Source organism: Phymastichus coffea, unplaced genomic scaffold, assembly GCF_024137745.1.
Source record: "Phymastichus coffea isolate CEN01 unplaced genomic scaffold, Cenicafe_Pcof_1.1 PCOF00048, whole genome shotgun sequence".
Taxonomy (NCBI): Eukaryota; Metazoa; Arthropoda; class Insecta; order Hymenoptera; family Eulophidae; genus Phymastichus; species Phymastichus coffea.
In genome coordinates this window covers 322,451-346,365 of record NW_026706859.1, presented here as the reverse complement: position 1 = coordinate 346,365, position 23,915 = coordinate 322,451, and the positions used below count along the sequence as shown (strand labels likewise).

At 33.3% G+C, this 23,915-nt stretch overlaps 1 protein-coding gene across 7 annotated transcripts in view; it reads right to left on the bottom strand.

Moving 5' to 3' along the window:
• LOC131665246 (potassium voltage-gated channel protein Shab) overlaps nt 1-23,915 on the bottom strand; it is a 64,858-nt gene that overhangs the window by 13,567 nt on the left and 27,376 nt on the right. For 2 of the 7 annotated variants that reach the window (XM_058937010.1, XM_058937009.1), the window contains exons 3-9: nt 19,642-20,497; nt 18,449-18,547; nt 14,681-14,967; nt 5,351-5,452; nt 3,296-3,658; nt 2,452-2,670; nt 1,890-1,929 (exon numbers count right to left, since the gene is read on the bottom strand). In XM_058937010.1, coding sequence (XP_058792993.1) covers nt 1,890-1,929; nt 2,452-2,670; nt 3,296-3,658; nt 5,351-5,452; nt 14,681-14,967; nt 18,449-18,547; nt 19,642-20,497 — 1,966 coding nt within the window. The remainder of the gene's footprint in view (nt 1-1,889; nt 1,930-2,451; nt 2,671-3,295; nt 3,659-5,350; nt 5,453-14,680; nt 14,968-18,448; nt 18,548-19,641; nt 20,498-23,915) is intronic. The other 5 variants (XM_058937006.1, XM_058937008.1, XM_058937011.1 and 2 more) reach the window with 4 other exon arrangements.

The following is a 23,915-nucleotide window of genomic DNA, read 5'->3' as shown; positions in this document are numbered from 1 at the left end:
TTTTTGTCACGTCACGAGCCAGTCACAAACACCCGTCACTTTGTGAATAGCAGCTCCTTCTTTTTATCTGCAAACAATTGGTACAATATTGATTCTACATAACTTAATATTAATTTGTACTACCAATGGCTCATGAGGCATGCACAGACTACATCAGGTACAACTGCGCCTTTTACAACGAACTATTTTTTGACTGAATAATTTTATATGAGTTTTTTATTACTCACTAGTGTCGTCTAGCGCACTTCACGCGCTTTTCTCATATTTAAACAGTTTTTATTCAGTTTCATGTGCTTGAATCAAATCCCAACTATTTATTTACGAAATAAAAAATTCTAAAATGCACTACAATCATCAAATAATTCTATGCTTTGGAAATCCGTCAAAGTTTATTGGCAAATAAAAACTTGATTAAAATTATATTTGTAGATTTAAATATAATTTCAAAATTAATAATGTAGCAGATTTTTAGTTATTTAGTTACAAGTAATAGGAATCGCACTATGTTCTTTTCTCCTTTTTCGTTTTCTAAATAAATCAAACCGTTAACTGCTCCTGATTTTTTTCTACGATTTAAGACTGTACGATATCCTCATATCAATAGATGTATTTTCTTGACAAAAATACTGGAAGTCTGTTTGGGCTCATTTGAGGTAGTACTTTTTAGAAACTGAATTTCAAAATGGTAACCTTCAGCAATTAACTGTGTCATTTTTTATTTATTCATCCGTCACATTTTCGATTTTAATGTCATGTAAATCATTATACAGTACCATATCAGCCAAAGTAACTTCACAGAACTTCATGTAAAACATCGATTTATGATGATTCTTTTTATTGTTGATTATATTTATTCGAAGCTAAACTTAATAACAGAAATATTGAATAAGTTTATATGTCCTGAGAATAAATGTATTTAAAAGCATTAAAATTATTTTGCTATATTATTTTAAGCTTAGGCCGTTAACTGAATATGGATTTTGTTCTTTTTCTAATGTCTACGAATTGTCTTACTTTTTATTCATTCAATCAGATCACGAATGAACTGACTTCACTTTCAGACTCATCTCTTTTTTTATAAAAGGAAATGAAAAGAAGAAAAACAGTTCTATAAACTGTTAATAATATAAATAAATTTTTGTTTGAAATACTTTTATGATATGTCAATCGAATACAACAAGTTATGATTGGTTATCTGTATAATATTTGAGTAAAATTAATGTAGGTTTTGCTTCTATATAAAATACGTTATGTTCTAATGTTCTTAGACTTTTTACATAATAAATAAAATAATTTTATCATTTTATACGAATTTTGGAACAATTCTTTTAATGGTTCATTTTACCCCTACATTTTTCAAAAACACATTTCTGTATTTTTTGTGGAATAAAAATGTTTTTGAAAAAAAAGAATCATAGAGTTTAGTAGTTGAAGAGACTGGTAAATTCAATGGCCTATTTCAAAATATTTTAAAAGTGTTTTCTAATTTGCAGACTCGTTAAAAGTGTAACTGGTACATATTCCCTTACTCTCCCTATATAGAAATAACATAACTTTATTATGAGTATTTTATACATGAATATCAATCAACTGTCATAACATTGAATGAAAAATATGAATAGCATGACCACATGATTATATCAGCAGTACATAAACATGCATTTAATGTTAATAATAATATTAATATCTGATATGTATCAATTGCAATTTAAAGTTAATAGCTTTTGAAAACAACGTAAACTATTTAATATACAAAGATAATAATTTTTTTAGTAATACACCAAAACGACAAAATTAAGAATTATTTACAAGAGGGTATTGCAAAATGTTATTTTTTTAAGGAATTATTCATAGCATAGTTAAATAAATACCGAAATTCGCAAACTTACTCATCTTTATCCATAATCTCAAATACTTCAACCTGGAAAACTTGTACATGCGGATTTTAAAAGTCGAAATAGAAAAATATATTTCTCGTTTGATAGTTTCGATATTATTTCGAGTGAAAATTTTTATGACAATTTAATATTAGTTCAATAATCAATTCATTTCATAAAATAATCATCTATTTTTACAATATTTGCGACACAGTGGCCATATTCTGAGCTTTTAGATGAATATTATACGATAACTGTATCTTTATGTCAAAAACAAAAAAAAATAACGTTAACTGAAAAGCATGTTAAAGGGAAGATTGAATGTACCGATTTATTTGTCTCTATTAGGATTTCTTGTAGCCTCTAACATTGTATCACGTCTTGAAGTCGACGTAAAAAGCAAGTACCCGTTATACTGTCAACCTAAGAAAGTTTCAGCAGTTCGCCTGTCACTGTTCATGCAATGCGAGATCGGGGTTTCGTAAGTACTCGGTGCGCGCCTGCTGCCAATAAAGGCTTTAACGATTGCCATCTCTCGCGAAGGGGGCAAATGTATTCCCGTTTCGATTCTCACCTGTTGAATGCGAGATTTCCGGTGCTTCGGTATCGGCTCATTCACGTTCGCTTTACTGCTGGCTTTAGCGGGCGCGTTAATTTCCTTGAGAGACTCGGCGCTTGGCGATACGTTCAGCGCGACGTGTACTATCTCCCCCGACGCCGACTTTGTCACGCTAGCTCGGCCTTCCAGCGGATTCACGTATAGGTTACTATCCGCTTCCTCCGTCAAGTCGCTCTGGAAAAACAATATAATTCAAGAAATCTTTGCAGAATATTTGCCACGTATTGTATGTCTCGCTTAAGAAAAAATGCCATATTATTCTTTTAATTTGTTGTTCAATTACTTATTGAGCATAATTGTTGCATTTTCTATAAGTCAGATGCCCTTCATGCACGTGTCGTTAAAATGACGCGCAATTTTTTAAAATAATGCGTATTTCATTTAAACGAAAAAGATAAGTACGTTATTGTTTGAATTAACAGATACTGTATTTTAACTGGATAGTTAAATGGAATTTAAAAATATTAAGTAGAAGCAGAAGAATAAATTTAGCAAGATGACAGCCAAAAATAGAGATACGAGTTATAGGATTTTTGTATAAATTTTCCCAATTGTAAATTTGTGCTTTGTAGGGTAAAATCTGAATAGTTCGAGATTGCTGCACTACGTATTTTTATTAATATACTACGCAAGCAAAATGTACAACAAAGTAAGCTAGCGGTAGCAAACGGTTATATTAATATTGGACAGCGAGTGTCTGACTATACTTTGGCATAACTACTCGGACGAGAGCGCGCGGTACGTAACAATGTTCTGTAACAATCGCCATGGCAGCTGTTGAAAACACAGGCGCACTCACCTCGGAATAGAAGGGATGCGTTTGACAGCTGGCGTAGGTATCAGAGCTGTCGACGCTGCCTCTCTCATTATAATTCTTGTTGAGGGTCGTGGAGGAATCCATGGCCGTGAAGTGCTGCTGTTGTTGTTGCTGAAGCGAAGCAAAAGCAAGTGCCTGGTTTTGCTGATGCTGCTGATGCTGTTGATGCATCTGATGAAGCTGCTGCTGAAACTGCTGGAACTGATGGAGTTGCAATTCGTTGTAGAAGGCTGCCTGGTCGAAGTTACTTTCGCGCATCGACTTCAACTCGGCACATACAGTGCTCTTGATATCACTCGTAGGCAGTGGCATAATGTCCTCGGCATCGCGGTGGTCTTTGTACTCCTGCAAAATATCGTGCACACGTGTATATTAACACTCGTCAGCATTCGCATCTGCACGTGCATTGCTGTACACGTGGTAAAGTCACAACACGCCGATCAATTCTCACGAAACTACTTTGAACCAACCAGACAGCTAACAAATGTTTAAAAACCGCTAATTAAAATAATCTCTAGTTCCTATTATTAGTGATATTACCATTTTCTATTTGTACACACTGATTTTTGACGTCGTTCCAAGGAAAATTTTTGCTTATTTTTATTTTCATCAATGTTGCAACACTTTATAAATAATGTCGCTACTCAAACTTTACGGATGTCATTGTATTAAGCCAATATCAATTTTTTTGCAATATTTTTATAGTTCTTACATCTTCAAATTGTTCATAATTTTTTATAAAAGGATTTGCATCAGGGACTTAGCTGTTTCTATATAACGAACAAATAATTCGTTAAATGATCTATGTATATATAACTAAGAGATTTATTAATTCTGTATATACTCCGAAAATTTAAACGATTTAAGTAGTATGTACCTATACACATTCATTTAATGAAGAGAAATTTTGTTGTCTAACAGAAAACTAGAAGTGTCAATCGTTACATAACCAATAAATTCGAGACTAAATAGCTACAGGTTGTATGTATCATTAATAACATGTGTCATTTTGCTAAAAAGTATAAACAATAAAGTGGTATTTACGTGATACAATTACTCTCTACGAATAATATATCTTTTCAAAGAGCTTCATTTAGATTTTAGAAAATGATGTGTTATGAATGATCCTATTTATCATAACATTTTTTTCGTGACATATCAATGTTTTTGAATGAAAGCTAAAGATTTGATTTTTTTCTCGATACAAATTTGAAAGATTTTTTTTACTGTCTACTTACTTTTTTGAATGTGTTTGAAAAAACTATAAAAACTATAATTATTTCGATAATTGTGTATATTTACTGTTCGTGAAGAGCATTGTAATATTGTTATGAATTATTTGAAAGATAATATAAATATTTGATAAAGTCATAAAGAACACACAGTGCCTGTAACGTCGAACTGTAGGTACATTTTCATTCACCATATTAAAAAAATCTTGAACGTAAATGATGCACGTGCATACACGCGGTTTGGATGATGCAAACATAAACACATCAAGTATATTCTGTGTACAAAATAATGCAAATCTATACAATTTTATTAATATAAACATCAACTTGTGTTAATTACAACATTACTATACTACTTTTCAACATGCTTCGTAATTTTATTTTATTTACGGGACTAAAAATGTGGAAAATAATCAAATAATAAATTAACTTATACATAACAAGGACTTACGGTTTTTGTTGATTATTGCGTGAACGTAAAAAATAAATCGACAACTAGAAAAAAACGAGAGAAAAAAATAATTGTCCAGCAGCAAAAATAAAAGAGTTACAGTCATTCCTTAACAATTTTTGAAAGATTTTAAGTTGACATTGCAATAAACCAATCTTTTCAAAAAATAAATCAAAGCAAAAAGAACGTTTTGATAATGATTCAATATTGGTGATTACAACATCGATCACGAGTATTAACTTTAGTGAACTTTTTAATAAATAAACAATGTATATATATTATTGTAAAAATATTTACACAAATATATGTTGCACTATTCGAAAATATTTTATGTATGTCGTTGCATGTAAATACCTTTGTAGTACAAAAGCAACACTCGAATTCGTTAGGAAATTCGTCTTTCACGACTTTGTCTGATTCTTGCTTGATTTTCCTTTTATCTTTTTTGTCCTCTTCCTACAAATGTTATACACATTATGTTTGTAATGATTAGAGTTAGAACAAAGCCATCCACTCACACAGACACCGTAAATTCACAAATAGTTATATCATTGCACGTATATTAAGACAAAAAAATAGAAAACATTACTTTTGAGCTTGAACGATCAGGAAAGCATTGCAAATAAACAAAAATCAATCTTGACATTAATACAATATTCTTCGATTAACTGGATATATGCAATATCAATTACTAAATTTTTTTTATTGGAATAATTTGCAATGTTTTCTCTATCGCGTTATTTATATATGTTAACACTAAACTCATTATGAATTAATGGTTAAATAAAAAAAAAGATGTTATGAGAAGTAGCTGAAATATTCATTTAATAATAAGTTTGTTAATTTGTAGATTTATACTAGTCAATAGTTCCATTGATGACTATGTACGCTGTCAAGTCGTAAAAGTCAAGTGCGTTTCTCTAAACTCAAGTGATTTATTGATTACACTTATTATAAAAGATATCAAAATAATGACAAACGAGAAAAGATGCTTTTGTAATAAAAACAATTAACAAAAAATAACTGACTATTGATCATTTTATATAAATAGCTTTATCTAAATATCGTTATACAGATACAAGTGATTCCTTCATAAAAAAAGTAAAATCCTAATAGAATAAAAAAATAATTCTTTTTATGTAGCGGTACAAATTAATATAAATTTAAAACAACGACTTATGTACATGGTAAAATGAAAGCAAAATGGAAAATATTTTACCGCAACTTGTTGATTTTTTCCTTAGTGCACCGCAATGCAGTTCTACGCAGAGACTTTGTAGGTTATCTTCCACACGGGAGAAATACAAGAAAGACAGAAAAAATGGTAAAAAGGCGCTAGGTACTCACAAAGCAAAGAGCAAATAAAATTCGTAAAGAAAATTTTCTACTTTTCTTTCTGAATGAGGACAAGCAGAAGGTTATTAGGCACTAAAAATACATGGATAATTTCAGTTTTGATCCACGTCTCACTTTATTTACTGAAAAAGAAATTATCGTGCCATACATATAATATATATCAGCAAGTTTTACATCGATAGTCGATCTAGTTGTAAGCACAATAACTCGCTATTGACGATGTATTTCTAAAACTTTCGTTTTTTGTGTCTGAATGTATTTATTGATTGATTTTGCAGAATATGTTCGTGTTACTTAGGCCGGGAGAGGTGCGTACATAGAACAAGTAATAATTTGCTGTTTTTTAATTTGTTTGTCAACTGAATTTTCTTATCTTTGAAGCAACAATCAATCCGTCTACTTATAAAGGCAGAGGCAATAATTGTATAAATGACAATGGACGGCTGCTAAAACACCACTCAAAGATTTCACGAGCACGCGCATACGTTGTAAATTAATTAATAATATATATAAATGCATGTATCTATACTAACATTTTCAATTAGCTTTACTTATAAATAAGGTGGATGGCTGTACGCGAGAACTATTAAATATCCTCTCATTGTTTTTCTTTCATTTGTTCAACGTTATTGACTTTCTGTACGAGGCAGTGTAGCAAAAAGAAACAAGCGTCATAAAAGTTAACTTAACCTTTGATGATCTTTTCTTTTTTTTTAAGCAGCTTTATTTATTTTGCGGTAACGCTTCAGCCAATTCCAGTTGCAATGGTTGAGCTAACGAGTTTGACGCGTACTTCTTTTTAAACTCAATTAAAGTCGATAAACAGCCTTTATAAGTGTTTTAACGAACTCCGTATTGTTTTATGATCTTTTGTTGCTTATAGCTGAAATACTTTTCTTTATAGAATAACATTTCTTTTTACTTCAAAATAGTTTTTGCTTTTGATGTAAAAATAATATGGTTAACATTGTTATTCGTCAACAGTAACAATCTTATACATTTGACAATTATTTCATGTTTTACAGTAGCTATTACTTTAAAACTATGTAACGATTCTATCCAATAACATTTAGTAAATTATCTACTTATACTTTACATTACATTTTACTTGTACGATATCAGTTCTCCAGGTTTATCCAATGGCAAAAACTTGAAATAGAATGAAAATTTTGATGTTCGTTGAAATGTACGAATCGTCTGAACCGCAACTTTAACTTTAACAATTGTAATTTGCGCGAAATATTCAAAATCAGTATCATGTTGTATGATTTTTACGACATATAACTGCGTACAAAAATTTGCTCAAATGATTTATTACCGGCGACTATCTATAGTACAGCGAGATGAATAACGTCGTTCGTACGATTATATATATAATTACAAATCTCAAGTGCACTAACTTTCAAAGGAAAGCGTAATATGTAAAAAAGAAGTGTTGCAACCAGCTGCGGAATGTATGTCCAACGTAAGAACAATATACGAGGTTTTATGTGTATTAAGTTTTTTGTAATTCCAGCGAACGACCGCACAGCAATGCACTTTTCAATATCGAACTTGGCTCTTACGAAATCAATTTTCCACTTGACTAAACTTTGCTTTTCGCGTTCTAATAATTTTTCAAGCTGGTGCTTCTATATCTTCTCTCTTTCTCATTATCGAAAGCTCACCACTGTTTCAAAAGGCATGCGCGCACGGATACTTGGCTCGAATTCCACTTAGCTTTTTACATTTCTTCCTCTTCCAAAATATAGGCGCATTCTCACATATACATGTAGACCTCGCGTCACCTACATTTGACAAGGCAGTATAGCAGTAGATCCGTAAAAGGTTTTTACTTTCATCCCGAAGGCTTGCAATGCACGCAAAGACGCTGGTGTGTCTTTACATCCGAGATCACAAGCGTCTCTATATCTCAAGTACTCGCTTCACGGTAGTGCGATAAAACCATATTCCATTCCATTTAGTTCTAATCTTTCTCAGCTTCAGAGCCACTCTTTTTCGAATAAGCTTACGTTATACTTATTTTTTTCTCGTACTTTCTCTCTTTATGCTTTCTTTATCTTACTTTTTTACTCATATCCATTTGTCGCTGGTTCCTAAACTTATCCATTGCCCACTCGATTGGAAAATTTTGTAGCCCCTAGAGATCGTCGTCATCAAGTAAGGATCTCCGTTCCTGCAAGGTAAGAGGCCATGACTAATATTTGATTTTCACTTCAAGTAATCGTTTGCTGTTGGAAAAAATATACACAATATTTTAACGTATCTGATAAAATGTCAATCCGTTATAAAAAATGCCTCATATCTTTGCTATTAAAATTATATTGACTCAATGTTTGACTACGGTCAAAGCTTTGCAAATGTTTCAATTTATTGCACTTGATACACATGATTTATGTTTATTTTTTGCATTTAAAAAATATAATCGAAAAAAAATATTTTTCTTTACGTATAGCTATAACATAATAAGAAATGCATAATTTGAGATTAAGTTATATTACATATAAATTGAAATAACCAAAAACGGAACATGTTTATGAATTGTTATGAATTCAGAATACAATATATGTATTACTATTTCTGTACAAGAAGTATTACTATCTATTGAATATTGAGAATTTTTCCTAGCCAAGTAGCTTGCCAGCAACGACCACAAGATTGTTCTTTATCTGCCTATCCTACTTCTATTTTCCGCATTTCATCAAATTAAAGCTGATGCAAAATATATTGCGATATTTATTATTTTATATAAAATAATGGTTCCTGCATATTTTTCTACTTTCTAATAATTCACATACAAGCATAGGGCAAACCAAAAAAAGAAAGCAATTATTTCAAGACTGTAGCCCACATACGACGCATAACAATAAAAATATTGTGCTCCTCTACACTACAAATGCAAAGTTGTTTATTTTTTTTCAGAGCTAACAAAATGACAGAAACTACGTGCTCGGAATAGCGCAAATCCTTCGAAGTGGTATGGATACATTTGTTTCTATTATGTATCGATATTTTTTTCATATATTTGAGAAATTGAGTGCTACGGCTGCCTACACATGATAAATGTCAAAAAGTGACGGAGGCCTACGTGCTTGCTCTTGTAATACAATAAAAGATGAAGTAGGCTTTGAAACGGGTTCTAAAGTTTTTATTTTATTTTTTTAGCAAATTGGAAAAAAAGGTACGTACTGCATGCAGAGAGCAGTCTAAACCGAAACACATTCGTTATGGATGCACTCGAAACTTATTAGCGTGTTCAAACCATAATTTATGAGTTATTTATCAGTCGACACTTGAGGATCTTCCTAATAACATTTTATCAAAGTTACCAAATAATAATACATTTAGTAATAAGTATCCCTAGACATTCACTGCATTTCTAGTACCTATGTAATTTTAAATTACCGTCATAACGTTGGTAATATATGTCCTGTTTCGTTGTAATTGACACAGATATACCTAAGAGCTTGATTTTTCGAGAAAATCAGCTTTGAGTTTTTAGCTGACTGATTTGAAGCTATATACCAACATTGAAAAATTAAAAGAGTTATGAGCTCAACTGCGTCATTTTTCTAAATTATTTACATTAGCAACTATTTTTATGCTTTGACAATTTTGAATTAAAGTTTTAAAATGTATCAATATTAATATATTAAAATAATTCATAAAACGCTTCTGCAAGGATATATTTTAATCTATTGTATTGCTAATAAAATATTTATTTTTCAGATCCTCAAGGTGCCTGGCAAGTATCATTAGCAGAATGAAACGTACCTTTAAACTCAGCCTCATAAGGACACTTTCGTAAATAATTTCCTGTCCGTTTTCTAGCACATAGCGGCTAACCTTCATATAAAAAAATACATATTTTTTTCGTGTGGGAGCTCTGCACTCATCTAGTGTTACTTTTTTTTTCTTTACTCAAGCACCGTGCGTATTCGTTATTGCCCGGAATTCACTGGAATACATCATCATAGAGCGGCTCGAAGCACGCACGTCTCTCAAATTCGTTTCTGGGAGACTTTAAGGATGCCACCTCGAGGTTTTCTTACGCCTCTGCCAGCCTGAAAAGTGTACCTTTATGTGCGTGTGTGCGTGCAGCTTAAAGTGTTTTTGTAACGCGAACACGTGTTGTTAGTATTAAAATAACTTATTTGGAGTTATCGATCCGGCATAAGGTCTTTTGATGTTAATTATACTAATGATACGTCTGCTAATATCAATAAGGAATTAACTGAAAATAAAGGCATAAAATAAAAAATTTGAAAGGGACATCTATTTAGCTAATTTGGCATTGAAAAAGTCCCTATTCAATCGTAACAAGTATCTTTTTAAAAGAATAAAGCTTATTATGCAAATTCATTTGGTTTCTTTAAATGGTCAAACTCGAGGCTTCTCTTTTCAAAATATTAAATCAAAGTTATCAACTTTTGTAGAATAGTTTTGTAAATAAAGAAAAAAATTAATTAAAAAATTTGCCGTTACTACATATTTTGAATTAGAAAACTTGAAGCACTGTCAGGTTGACCAATAAAATTCACGGCACAAATATAGGAATCTAATAAAATTTCAATTCTCTTTTAAAAGAATAAACTAGAATAAGCATATCGATTAACGCGATCAGTAGGGTGGCGCCTATTTCACAACTTGTTCATAACCTCCTTCTCAAATTATAGATCGATTTATTATTAGTAAAACTAAGAAATCAAATTCAAACAAAACCTAACCATACGACTATACATAAACGGTGTTTTTAATAATAAAAAAAAATGTTTTTAATTTCTTTTAAATTCAAGAAGAATCAAGCATTATATCAAAACTTGTAACATGTTTTTTTAGTGTATTATTTTGTTTCTTATGCTTAGAATGTGATGGTTGCTTTTTTTATCACCAAAACTACCTAAAAAGGGTTAAAAGGGAATAACCACTGAAAATTTTGATTTTTTGATTCTTGCGTGTTGTACATAGATTTTATGATAGATTCATTTAAACTGTTGTATATTTAACGCAAGAACAAAACGATATTTATATGTAATACTTGGTTTTCCCTGAATTTTAAAGAAACGAATGTCTAATCATTAAAAAGACGATAAGAAATAATTATTTTTTGCAAATCGAAACAGATAAATCGACTCTAAAACCAATAATTAAGATTGTTTTCTTCGTTTTCGTGGATAACAAATCAACCTAATGTCTAAGGTTGAAAATAAGGTTACTGAGAAGTTAAGAAGTAATCATCATACTAAAGAATCTTCTTAATAGATAATTCATATAATACGAGGAATAATAAAATACATATTTAAGTTATTATTTCTGTAAATATTAATTTTATTGTTATTTTAGTTGTTGTTATTGTTACTTCAAGGACTAAATTTATTTTGAAACTCAAATTAACAGTTTTTATATTAAACACATTTGTTAAAATACACATGTTGATGAATAATACATCATTAGTTTAATTACACAGATCTGCATGATTTTTTTGTTTATTAACTGAAGGTCATTTCCGAAGTAATTTTTTGCATAAAATTTGAATCCGAAGTCAGAATTTGTTCATGTCAGATTTTTTAGATATCCTAACCTAAAGAGGCAAAAAGATGGTTTTTAGGTATATTTGAGCTCCTGTATTATCACGGAAAATTTTTTTTTTAAACGGGAAGTTATGAAAAGTGTACTCTTACTGTTTAAAATCCACTTTTAAGATTTGAGATACTTTTTTTTTCATCACGGTATCGTTAATTGAAATCAAGTATTTTAGCGTCGCGGGTTACAGGGTGCGAGGGTTGAGGCAATTATGGTGTAAGGGTATCAGGTTATAGCGTTGCAGGTTACAGGGTTCGAGGATTGAGAAAATTAGGGTATAAGGGTCTGCTGTTATAGCCTTACATATCCAAGAAATTAACTCTTTCGAAACTGCTGAAATACTTGATTCTAATCAACGCTATCTCTATGAAAAAAAAGATCTCTTAAATTTTAAATATGGATTTTAAAGGGTAAAAGTAGATCTTTCAGATAGTTTTCAGAAAAAAAATTTTCCACGATGTTTCGAGACCTCAAATATACCAAAAACCCGCTTTTATTGCTCCTTTAAGTTAGGATATCTAGAAAACCTGATGTGATGGACAAATTCTGACTCCGGATTCGAATTCTACGCAAAAAATTGCTTTGGAAATAATCCTCAGTTGGCCAACAACAATCACAACCCCTTATTTTTCAGACCTGCGTTATCTGTTATGCTAATTGAGCATTACAACATAATTCGAAATTATAATTTAAAGATTAACATTTATTTCGAAAATTTTATTATTAGAACCAAGGTATTAAACTTTTGTTACTATAATAATTTCGTTGTTAGATCAAAAATTACTCAATAAAAAAAAATAAAAGAATAAAAAAGATTAAAAATTAATAATCAGTTCATAAAGTGCCTAAATTCTTTCAATTATACAAAGTTAAAATTTTATAAATATATGAACATATCATTGTAGTTTATGAAATAAAAATTGCAAAATAAAAAATCAAATAAATAGTTACAGCAATACATTTTATTTGGTGTAAAAACAAAAGCAATTTTAACGGTTTTTACGGACTATGATTGTCTCAAATGTTCGAAATTCATTGTTTATTCTTACTAATGTAATTTTGTAATTATGAAAACATGTTAAGTGGAATAATACCTGCATACAAGGAATTTTGAGAAACGCACTATAACTTTCCAACGTACGCGATGGTAGTTTGAATTTGAAAATGATAAACAATTTACAATTTGAAATGAGATGAACACTCCACTCTTGATAAGAAAACAAGTGCTCGAATTTTATGCTGACAACAGTGAAATTCTTTATAAATTATAGTTATATAAGTGATTTAATAAAACATAGGCACTCCAATATATATATATATATATATATATATATACATACATATTTATAATTGCTTTTTAACATTTCTAGATATATTTTAAAGACACCATTTTTTTAAACAATAATACAACGCAACCAAAAAAGTTAGAAAGTACTAATTTTCGAAATGTGCTTATTTCTGCCTCGAATAGTAATAATGGTAAATGCTTTTCAATATACGTAGTACTTGATCAATTTACTTGGGCTAAATTTACCGAGTCAGTTTAATGAATGTGAATTTAAAGGCTCTAGGGAATGTCTCAATTAAATTCATATACATTTAAGGAACTGAATACTTTGATTGAATGGTATTCAAAGGATATCAAGTTCAACATTCTTCTTTGTGATGAATGGCTGTAATTCTGTCTAATGCCCCGGAAACTTTAGATTTACTCACGATAATGTTTTTGTCGATATGTAAAGCTAGAATTTCGTTCGAAAATCATGAGCCTTCGAAAGTTTTTGAGTCAAGGATGTACACAAATCACCACAATATAGCAGTTGGACTTTGCGAGGCAGAAACTTTGCCCAACAGCCAAATTGCAGCTCTATTGGTTATTTCGAGTAGTAACAGGCTGGGGAGGCACTGTCTGGATCGGATCTTAATTAAAAGTTTTCAATTTCCAAAATGTTAGTTTCGTAAGTTCATGTACTTATTACATTTTTACGGTAAAAATAGCAATCGTTTGTTAATCGTTCAATATTAATTTAATGATTCATTTGGCCCATGTATATATCATCATAATTTTACAAGGTATTGTTTCAAACATAATTTTACGTTAGCCACAATCGAGGTCATAAAAATGGCATAAAATGCAGTGCGTTTTAATGAACGTTGTAAGCGTTCAATATAAAAACGGTTTCAATAAAAGTATTCACATAAAATTATTTAATACCAAACATATAAGATAAGAAAAATAAATATTCGATTAATATTCTATTGAATTATTTTGCTATCAATATTAAGCCTTTACATATTACCAAACCACACAAATTTTAATCACATATGTTTTTAAATTGAACGACATAGTCGAAATATTTTTTAGGTAGTAATTGGCTGAAAAAAGGAATAGATATATTACGTTGTCATAAATATAAAGGTAACTACTGGACCAAAGTTTTCTACGTAAAAATCTGAAACTGGTAGTCAATCAATGGAATGCCCCTGGCACATGACCTACTACTCGGAAAAACCGACACACTATAGAGCTAACCTCAAAATGGAAAATAAGGCATGATGAAAAAGAGATATATAGAGAGCGGGACATAAATCAAATGTATAAGGAAAGGAAAAAGAAATACGTGCACCACGCGTCATAATCGGGAATCACGTACACACTCGAAAACGAATAGCGACGACGATAAAGACGACGACAAAGTGCGAACGAGACAGTGTAGAAAAATTAATAGAAATATAATGACTTACCCTTGATGAGGCAATAGCCTGATTAAGTTGCTGAGTAGGCAACTGATCGTGATAATAATGGTCCGCCTGATTGTTGGATATGTTTTGGGCGAAATCGAGGAGTCGTCGATTTGGGCTGTCGGGGGTGTTAGATAAGTCGTTCTGCAGATTCGGATAGCAGGACGAATTACTGCGTCGATGCTTCGACGGGCCAAAGTGCTCGTAGTTCTTGTAACAGCCGGCACCTGTTTGCGTGGTCGCCGACTCACCCTCGGTGCTGTTGCCATCAGCCCCCGACATATTGTGACCTGTGAATTGCGATAATCCGCAAATTTCATTATTTCATGGGCAATTATATCTCAGGATGATCGCTCGCTCGATCAAGCAGCAAGGCAGGAATTAAAATTTTTTAATCGTAATTGTGGCTTTTTTGTTTTCTTTGTGGATTAACATAACGCGTACATCGTCCAGGCAAGGACGACGATAATGTTACTGTGAGGGAGGCTTGGCGGTAAGCTATTTTACATTGTTTATTTTGCTTTGACGAAATTGCTTTCTTTATTATAAAAACAACGCAGTAAAAAAATCTCAAAATTGTTGCATTTTTCAATAATTGTTCTTGTATTTAAACATTTTCTCTTAATTCGAGAAACCAGCTTTTTATTTGAAGATCAATTTTATAAGAATGCAACAAATTGAAGAAATTTTTGGTGTAGTGAAACCAGCTGTAAGTGGCGCACATCGATGGCTGAAGATACCTTCGATAAGAATATTGTAAAGCGCAGAGGAAGCTGTTCTACAATAAAATTTGTATCTTGTCTCAAAATGTATGCTTATATTACAAATGCTGCTTTATTTAGCCGTGTTGCGCATAATTTCAAGAGTTTGTTGATGAATTTTTTGATAAATGAAAAATTTTTGTTTAGTTAACTACTTATGTCATACCTGGTAACATTGTCAATGATCGTCATCGAGGAGACAACTAGTGTCATGAAAAAGTTTTTTTTTAATTTTCATCATAATATTTCAGTCATGTTAACTCGCAAAATTGTACAAAAGTTATAATTGTTTCTGCGACCTAGCACATGCCCTTATCAAGCGCGTTTCTGCACTCTGTTTATCATTCAGTTGATGTAGTTAGGTTAATTTGAAATAGTGCAGTAGCTGAGAGAAATTTGCATGCAAGCTAATTTACTTATGGATACTAAATTATTTATCAAGCTCTTATATTTATAAATCTTGGAAATTGTCTTCGCTCTGATTTTATGCTACTATCTAGAATCTAACTCAACGTTACATCATAAGCATAAATTTTAATGAAGACAAAAGTTTTCATAACATACTTAACTTTCGAAGGCATCATTTTTTCTTATAAACTAATTTTTATAATATACTTAGCTCTATCAGCTATCTTATTGTCAAACTTTACAATTGTAAAATGGCAAATAAAATTGTTAAAAGCACTCTTCTCAGCCCGATATTATTAAAGAAATACTATTATAAAGCTGAGTTAACTAAACAAAACTTGTTCATCTATTCTTATTTGTAAATTTAACTGATAATACAAAATAAATAGAATGAAAAAATATTGCACTAACGAATAATTTTAAAAATGAATGAATAAATTTGAAATTTTAGAAGCGTATAAAGCAATATTTCCCTATAGAATCTTCAAGATATCGGATTACAACGAAACTTCCATATACGTATAATAAACGTGTTGGCACGTTATATACTAGAGCGCATCATCTAGATTTTTATAAAGCTCGCAAATATTGCGTAAAATGGTCACATATCAAACTGGAGTATCTCTCCGTGAATATAGCAATTAATTGCTAAATCTATGTACAGATTGTTTTTAAAAAGTTCTACTTTTACAGCAAGAAAAAAAGATACATATTCTTCTGAACCAATTCGTTTAACTAAATATTCAAATAGTCGTATGACTTATCATATCCAAGCTTTTTTAGTTTTTTTAGTTATTTGATCATAAAAATTAACTTTTCTAGTAATTCACATTTGAAATTGAATTAATAAATATTAAATGAATTGAATAAGATTATTTTGCTTAGTTGAACACTTATAATTCTTAACATTTTTTATAGATAAAAACAAAATACTAGACTCACTGATGTAAAAGAATTTTTTCCTCGCGTAAAGATTTTGTTTTTTTTTCCCAATAAATAGCTAAACTTTTTCACAAAATAAATCAATATTTGACACGAATTCTCTGGACTATAAGCCATGTAAATATGTTTGTGGTTTCGAATTTACAAAGAGATAATCTCATGAATATAAAATACGCGTAAGACACACGGACTGCCAATAAAAAGAGTAAAGAAATGAAAAAAATAGTTTCGAAAAAAATGTACTCTAGTAAGGTGTTATTCTAAACTTAGAGGCCGTGCTCGTAAACCCAAAAACCCAGTACCAACAAGTTCTCTCGTATGCAAGTTAAAAGTACAACGAGAGTGACCGTGAGTGTCGAGTGCACGTGAGAGATGCTCGAGAGAGAATTCGCAAATTTTGAATGTCGCGGGCCCTCGTAATTCATTGTATTATACTCGAGGCCACCTACACGTAGCTCATATGTGCCAGCAGCTTCTACTTACGACCATGCGAGCCTCTAATAAATTACTTTTATTACCCTTAGCTTGAAGTCAATGATGCGAGTGTTGACTAAGTATATAGCCTACTATTATATACTTCAGGGTCTGAATAGATCTTTTAAAGTTCTTTACCCTCTTTCTTTGTCAAGTGAAATTTAAAAAATTGAAACTTATTTTGTGGCAATGATTTAGTATGCGAAACCATTTTTTTAATTCACGCATCGCTCAGCATGTTTTTAACAACTAATGACTTTAAATCAATGCTATTTTATTATGACTTTCAATTTTTTTGCTAGTTTGTACATTTAAATTCAACTCATAGAAAAGTATCTATTTCTATTTTTTGGACAGAGAAAATGTTTTTATGATATTTGTATATGATGTTACAAAATAGACTATGAATAACTCAATTAATTCGATCAATTTCTATAGATACTATTATATTATTACGATTCAATTGTATTATCGACAAAGAATTAATTTATGAAATTTGTCAGAATTATAAAAAACCCCATTCAATAAATATCGAAAATATGTTGATTATAAGCAGAGGTTTTAATAATATTTTGTATAGAGAACGTGTAAATAGACAACGGTTAATGAATTTTAAAGTTATTATGCAAAAATAAATGCTTAGCTTTCTCGAAGTTCAGTTTATAAATGAGACTTATTGGCGAACATAAAAGAAATTGCTGCGCGAAATTGTAAAGGCTGCGATTTTTTGCGTGCACTTCCAAAAATGCTGCGTAACTGCACAAAACTTTATGAAAAAATCTACGAACCGATGAGTTAAAATTTTGTAGATTCATACTTGTATTTACAAAAAATTCTGCACAAAGAAAAAAATGAATAATTCTTTAACAGTTGTTCTGAAATCATGCAAAGCTTCGAATCTATTTCTTAAAAAGCTTAATTATTCATGCTGTTACAGATTCTTTCATTTCTTCCAGTTTGAAATATAATAAAGGCACCCTCGTAAAAAAAAGTCGATTTGGAATACCTTGAAAGCAGTTTGACCGATCTAAATGTGTTCTAAACTATAAAGATATTTGAAAAAATTGATGAATATAAAATTTTGTTGATTTTCTCTTTGTGCATACACATTCACGCATCATTTCACCCACACGTAAAATATAACTGATCACGTATGCCAACACTAAAAAAAGTAATTTGGCCGTACAACAGCGATGCTCTTTCAAAGTCGTGTGTGCAGCAATATTATTCGGCAGCAGCATAAACGGTTGTTTACCTCGATCGGCAATTCCGTTCGCGATTCGAGCTGAAAGCAAAAGTCTACTGATTTTTTCGTTTATTACAATTCTCTATTTAAATAATGTAGCTGAGACTTCAGTTTTCAATTGAATTTCTTATTTTTGTCATATTGTATATAAGTATCGGTTGATAAATGCTCCCATGAAATTGCCCCATTTTGTATAAATAAAACCTTGATCAATAATAGCACACAAAGTACAACAATAAACATTTATGCTGCACGCAATATTAAGAAACTCATTAACTGATATTTCATTTAATGAAAATTTTATGCACATTGTCTGATAACATAATATAATTAGAAGAATGTTTAAAGTATAATACACTTATTAATATCCACGAATAACTAAATAAGCAAACCCACTACGTACATTAGATATTAGTATTAATTTCACATAAATACAATTTATAATAATACACAGTATAAAAGCTTGTTTGAAATGATTGTTATTTATTCAATATAAACAATCGTTATAATATATTATTATTTCGTAGGCACTGTCATCATCATATAGTTCAATTAATTTTAGCAAAATAGAATCTATTGGAAAAAGTTAAAAGCTGTACCTTTCGAAATAAATGTCTTCGCATCTGACCAAAGCACATTCTTATACTACTGGTAGCGGAGCACTTATTTCCTTATTTCCCTTTTATTTTGTTTCGCGCACGTAAGCTTTATTATGAATGAGATTTGTGTCGTACGTAAGGCGCTGTATTTTTAGCAAAGTAAGAGTTACGTTTAGAAAAGTATTACAGAACTCGTAAAGTCCAAGTTAAAATAAGTTTATGCTTTGGTTGTACATACGCAGACAGGAATAGGAAAGAACTGCGTATTCCGCAAAAGGTAAAACAATATTTAAGTAAAGTCGAGGAAAAAGTTTGCTTCTGTGATATAGGTCAAGAAAATACTGTACTCTGTGTATTCGACCAGGTAATACAATGCATGAAATTATATTATTGACGGCGAAAGATACAATACTTTTTCCAATATGGTTAGTTGTGCGGACCAAAAGGGAAGAGGCAAAGTAGTTGAAACCACCGCGGTGGTGGATCGAAAAAGTAGTAGGCAGGCGCAAAAAGAGAGTGAAAAGCGAGACTCACCCGTGTCAACGATGACGTCGATAAGGTCCATGCTCTTGACGAAGGCCTCGCGTAGATTGGCATTAGCACCTGGGGGGAAGGAGACAATGCTGCCCTCGCGCTTGGCCCTCTCGAGCGCCTCCCTGCGTTTGAGGGCCTTTTCTCGGCGCATCTGGTTCTTGTAGAACTCGGCGAAATTATTGACGATAATGGGAATGGGTAACGCGATTACCAGGACACCACAAATACAACACACACTACCAATGACCTTGCCCAACGCGGTGGTAGGGTAAATGTCGCCGTAGCCAACGGTGGTCATGGTAATGCCAGCCCACCAAAAAGTCTCTGGAATGCTTATGAATTTGGTACCGGGCTCCTCTTTCTCCGCGAAGTAAGCCAGACTCGAGAATATGAGGACGCCCATCGCGAGGAACAGCATCAGCAAGCCGAGCTCCTTATACGAGTTACGCAGCGTGAAGCCCAAACTCTGCAGACCCGTCGAGTGCCTCGCTAGCTTCAGTATCCTCAGGATACGCATTATCCGGAATATCTGCACGACTCGACGCACATCTTGGAACTGATCGGTGGCGTTCTTGTTGGTCTCCACGAGGAACAGCGACACGTAGTACGGCATTATCGCCAGCAGGTCGATGACGTTCAGGCCGCCCTTGAAGAACTTCCACTTGTCGGGCGAAGCGCTAAAGCGCAACACGTACTCGAGCGTGAACCAGGTTATGCACACCGCTTCGACCATCGCAAGCTGTGGATTGTCTATGGGATTGTTTTCCTTGTCCAACACCTGCATACTCGGGATGGTGTTCAGGGTCAGCGCGACCGTCGACAGCACGATAAACAATATCGATATTACAGCTATCACCTGCGTGACAAAATCAAACCAATCCATCCTTCAGTTTTCAACTTCCAACTTGCAGCTCATCTCACGTCGAGAGCTTTTGGCTTATTCGTATTATCTCGTTATGATAGAGATACGAGAAACGACAACGACAACAACACTGCAACGATGACGACGGCGAGTACGACGGAGACGACAACGATGACGACGACAACGATGTCGGCGATGCGACATAACTTACATTTGCCTTTGAAACCTTTCACATTCGCACATGCTCCAGCTCGCACGCACACTCACGCACGCACACACACACACACACTCGCGCGTACCCTTGCACATTCTCTTTCACTCTCTTAGCACGCGCGCGCCTGCTGAACTTGCTCCAACTCCATAGCGATCGCGACCTTCGTGTTTCGAGGCTATTTGCACCCGCGGCGCGATTGCCCTTAACGTGACGGCCAGCGGCCACCCACACAGTCGTGCACATAATTCTCACACACACGCGCGCGCGCGCGCGCACAAACACGCTCTCACCTTATTCTATAGTCGCGCGGACCTCGTACCTCCGGCAGCGCGTATAATTGCGCCTCTAATCAAGATCCTTACCTCGACTTCTTTACTTCTTTTCCCACTAGTTCACCGCCTCGTTCGCGCGCCCGTCAAGTTCGTGAGGAAAGTGCCCGGGAGATCGCTATCGACAACACGTTAATTCGAATTTTTACACCCACCAAGCTACCGCCAGTCCATTTGGAGCAAGTCGGCGAAAGGAAAGAGAAACGTATAACGACACGCCGGTCATTTGCTTTCCGCCGATCGTTATTATATGTCTTGCTAAAAGTACATGTCCATGCATGGCTTATTATCGTTTTCACAAGTAATTCTGTACAAGTGACATTATGACAGCTGCGAGCGCGCAATGGGTGGTCATATGGAAATATATAGCTTACAGCTCCTCGAGCATACTTAGCAATTTACAATATGTATAGCCAATAGAGATAGCGAGTGAGAAAGATTAGCAAGAAACCTTTTGAAAGTCGTTGCGAAAACAGAATGTTTAGAGCGAGGCAGAGTGTATGCTTTGGCGGAAGTTCACAGCATTTCGTTGGTGCATCCATGTTTATATAGCACCTAGATAACACCGAATTTAAACACACACGCTGAGAGTGAGAGAGAGAGAGAGAGAGAGAGAGAGAGAGAGAGAGAGAAGAGGAACACACGTCGACAACTCATTAACGTATCATTTATATCGCTGCACTCAATCTTTCCTTATCTCTGTCAGTCAAGCATGTCTCTCCACACATCGTGTACGTGTGTGTGCATTTTAGGCACAGCTTTGACATCGATAAAAGTGACATATCTAACGAGCGCAACTCTCTGATGTATACGTGTGTGCACCTCGATGCGACCTTATCGAAAAACGTAGGTAGGTCTGATCCACATAGCGTTCATACGTATTTAGCGTACAAAACCAATAATAATTATCATTGATATGAAGCAGCATATGATATTAAAGCGTACGAAGTGATGTATAAGCAGAGAACAAAAAGAAGAAGAATAGAGTAATAGGAAGCAGATCAAAGTACACAATTCTATATATTAATATATCTGTATAAATATGAATTTGTGTGACTTTATACACGCGCAACCCTCATCGCCGGATATATAATGATATTGCCAGCAGTCATGGGCTGCTGTCTACTCTGGCATAATTGATAGCGCGCCGCCATAATTTATGACTGTTGAAACAATCCTCGTGCGCGCTCGAACTCGATATCGAAACACCAGGCAGCGGCGCATTATTCAACTTTGTTCTTTGGCTGAATTAGCAAGTGACCGGAATATGTATATATATAAAAGATAACGATCTTGGAAAAAATCCCAATTAATTGGCTTCCACTTGCATCGTATCCGGTGGTCGACATGAATTGCCATTCTTCAAAATCGTTTCCCTTGTCGTATTAATCTTATGAATAATGTATGAGTCATTGGAGACGCTACTGAGACTTGGGCTGCTGTCGTCGATATTATATCCTCGGTGGGTGAGCCGCTCTAGAATAGTTAGTACGAGAGAGAGAGAAGAGAGAATCCCACGAGGAGGTTGCCAGAACGATAGAGCGATAGAGAGAAAAGCGTGGCTGACACTCATACATATGAATCGTCCTAGTTTCCTTTTTTCAGGGCCACACTCTCTCCAAATCCTTGAAGAGCTCGATACCAGCTGATTATCTGATCAATATTCATCCACGCCGTTATTCTCCATTTTCCATTTTTTCTCGCTCATCTTCGTCTCCCGCACTCGGTACTCGCTCCTCAGCGCTCTCCAAGGCTTTTTTTCTTCCTCTACTCTTCTTCTTCTTTTTTTATCTTCGTCCTCTTCTACTTTTTTTTCTTTCTCTTACTCTTCTATGCGTTCTTTTCATTGCCACGTGAAAATCGCCCTTCGGATGGCGTATGATTTTATAATTTTTCTAACACTACGACCTTTCCCACACGGGCTTTTGAAAGTAGGCGCACGCGATCGGGGCAAACGAATCGGTCGCGCGGATCTTCTATATATTGACCTAGCTCTTAGATTTATACCTGAGATATACGATAAGTGCCTGACATAAGTACGAACTCCTTTTTTGTTGCCATTGTCCAATTAATAATTAAATTTCCGGATGGATTCTCGACAAAAGATAACTCGGCAAAGAGCGCTTTTGTGCTTCCATACCTACTTTCTATGAAGAGCTAATAGCGTCGTTGAATATTTATTTTAAGAAAGAAAAGTCAACGAATCCATTCTTTTCATTGACAAAGTGCTGCTCGATCGTAACTCAATTAAAATTTTACGTATTTTTAGTTCCAAGGAAACGATAGTAGTACTATATTGCATCTAGATATGAAAAGTTTAATTTCTGCAGATTTACACGTTGCTGTATTTCCTTCTGACGAATTCTGCAAATCGAACGTACACAACATACACATGTAATTATTAATCTAATGTGATATTGTTCTTATGTATAACAGAATTATAACAGAGAAAGCTTTTAATAGAAATGTGAAATTTACTTGCTGAATAAATTTTTTTTGCTTCAAAAAAATGTAGCGCAGAGCTTTTATGTAATAAGCTGCAGGACGCATTTCTCTGACAAAGCCTCTCTTTCGGAGAACAAATTATTTCCATTAGGATAGCATAACAAGGCAGTAAATCATTACAAATAGCACATAGCACCAAAAAAAAGATTCTGATTTACGTCAGGCACTCAAAAACAGCCCTATTGATTCGCTAAAAGAATGTTTTTTATTGACAAAGAGGCCTTAGTACTTTAATCCTATCTGGTTTATGTCGACAACATACACAGGTACAAGACTCGGTACCCTCCATTCGTTGACAATGGCTTGGCGTACATCGAAACACATGTACACAGAGGTAGAATATATAGAAAGACCACAGCAAAAA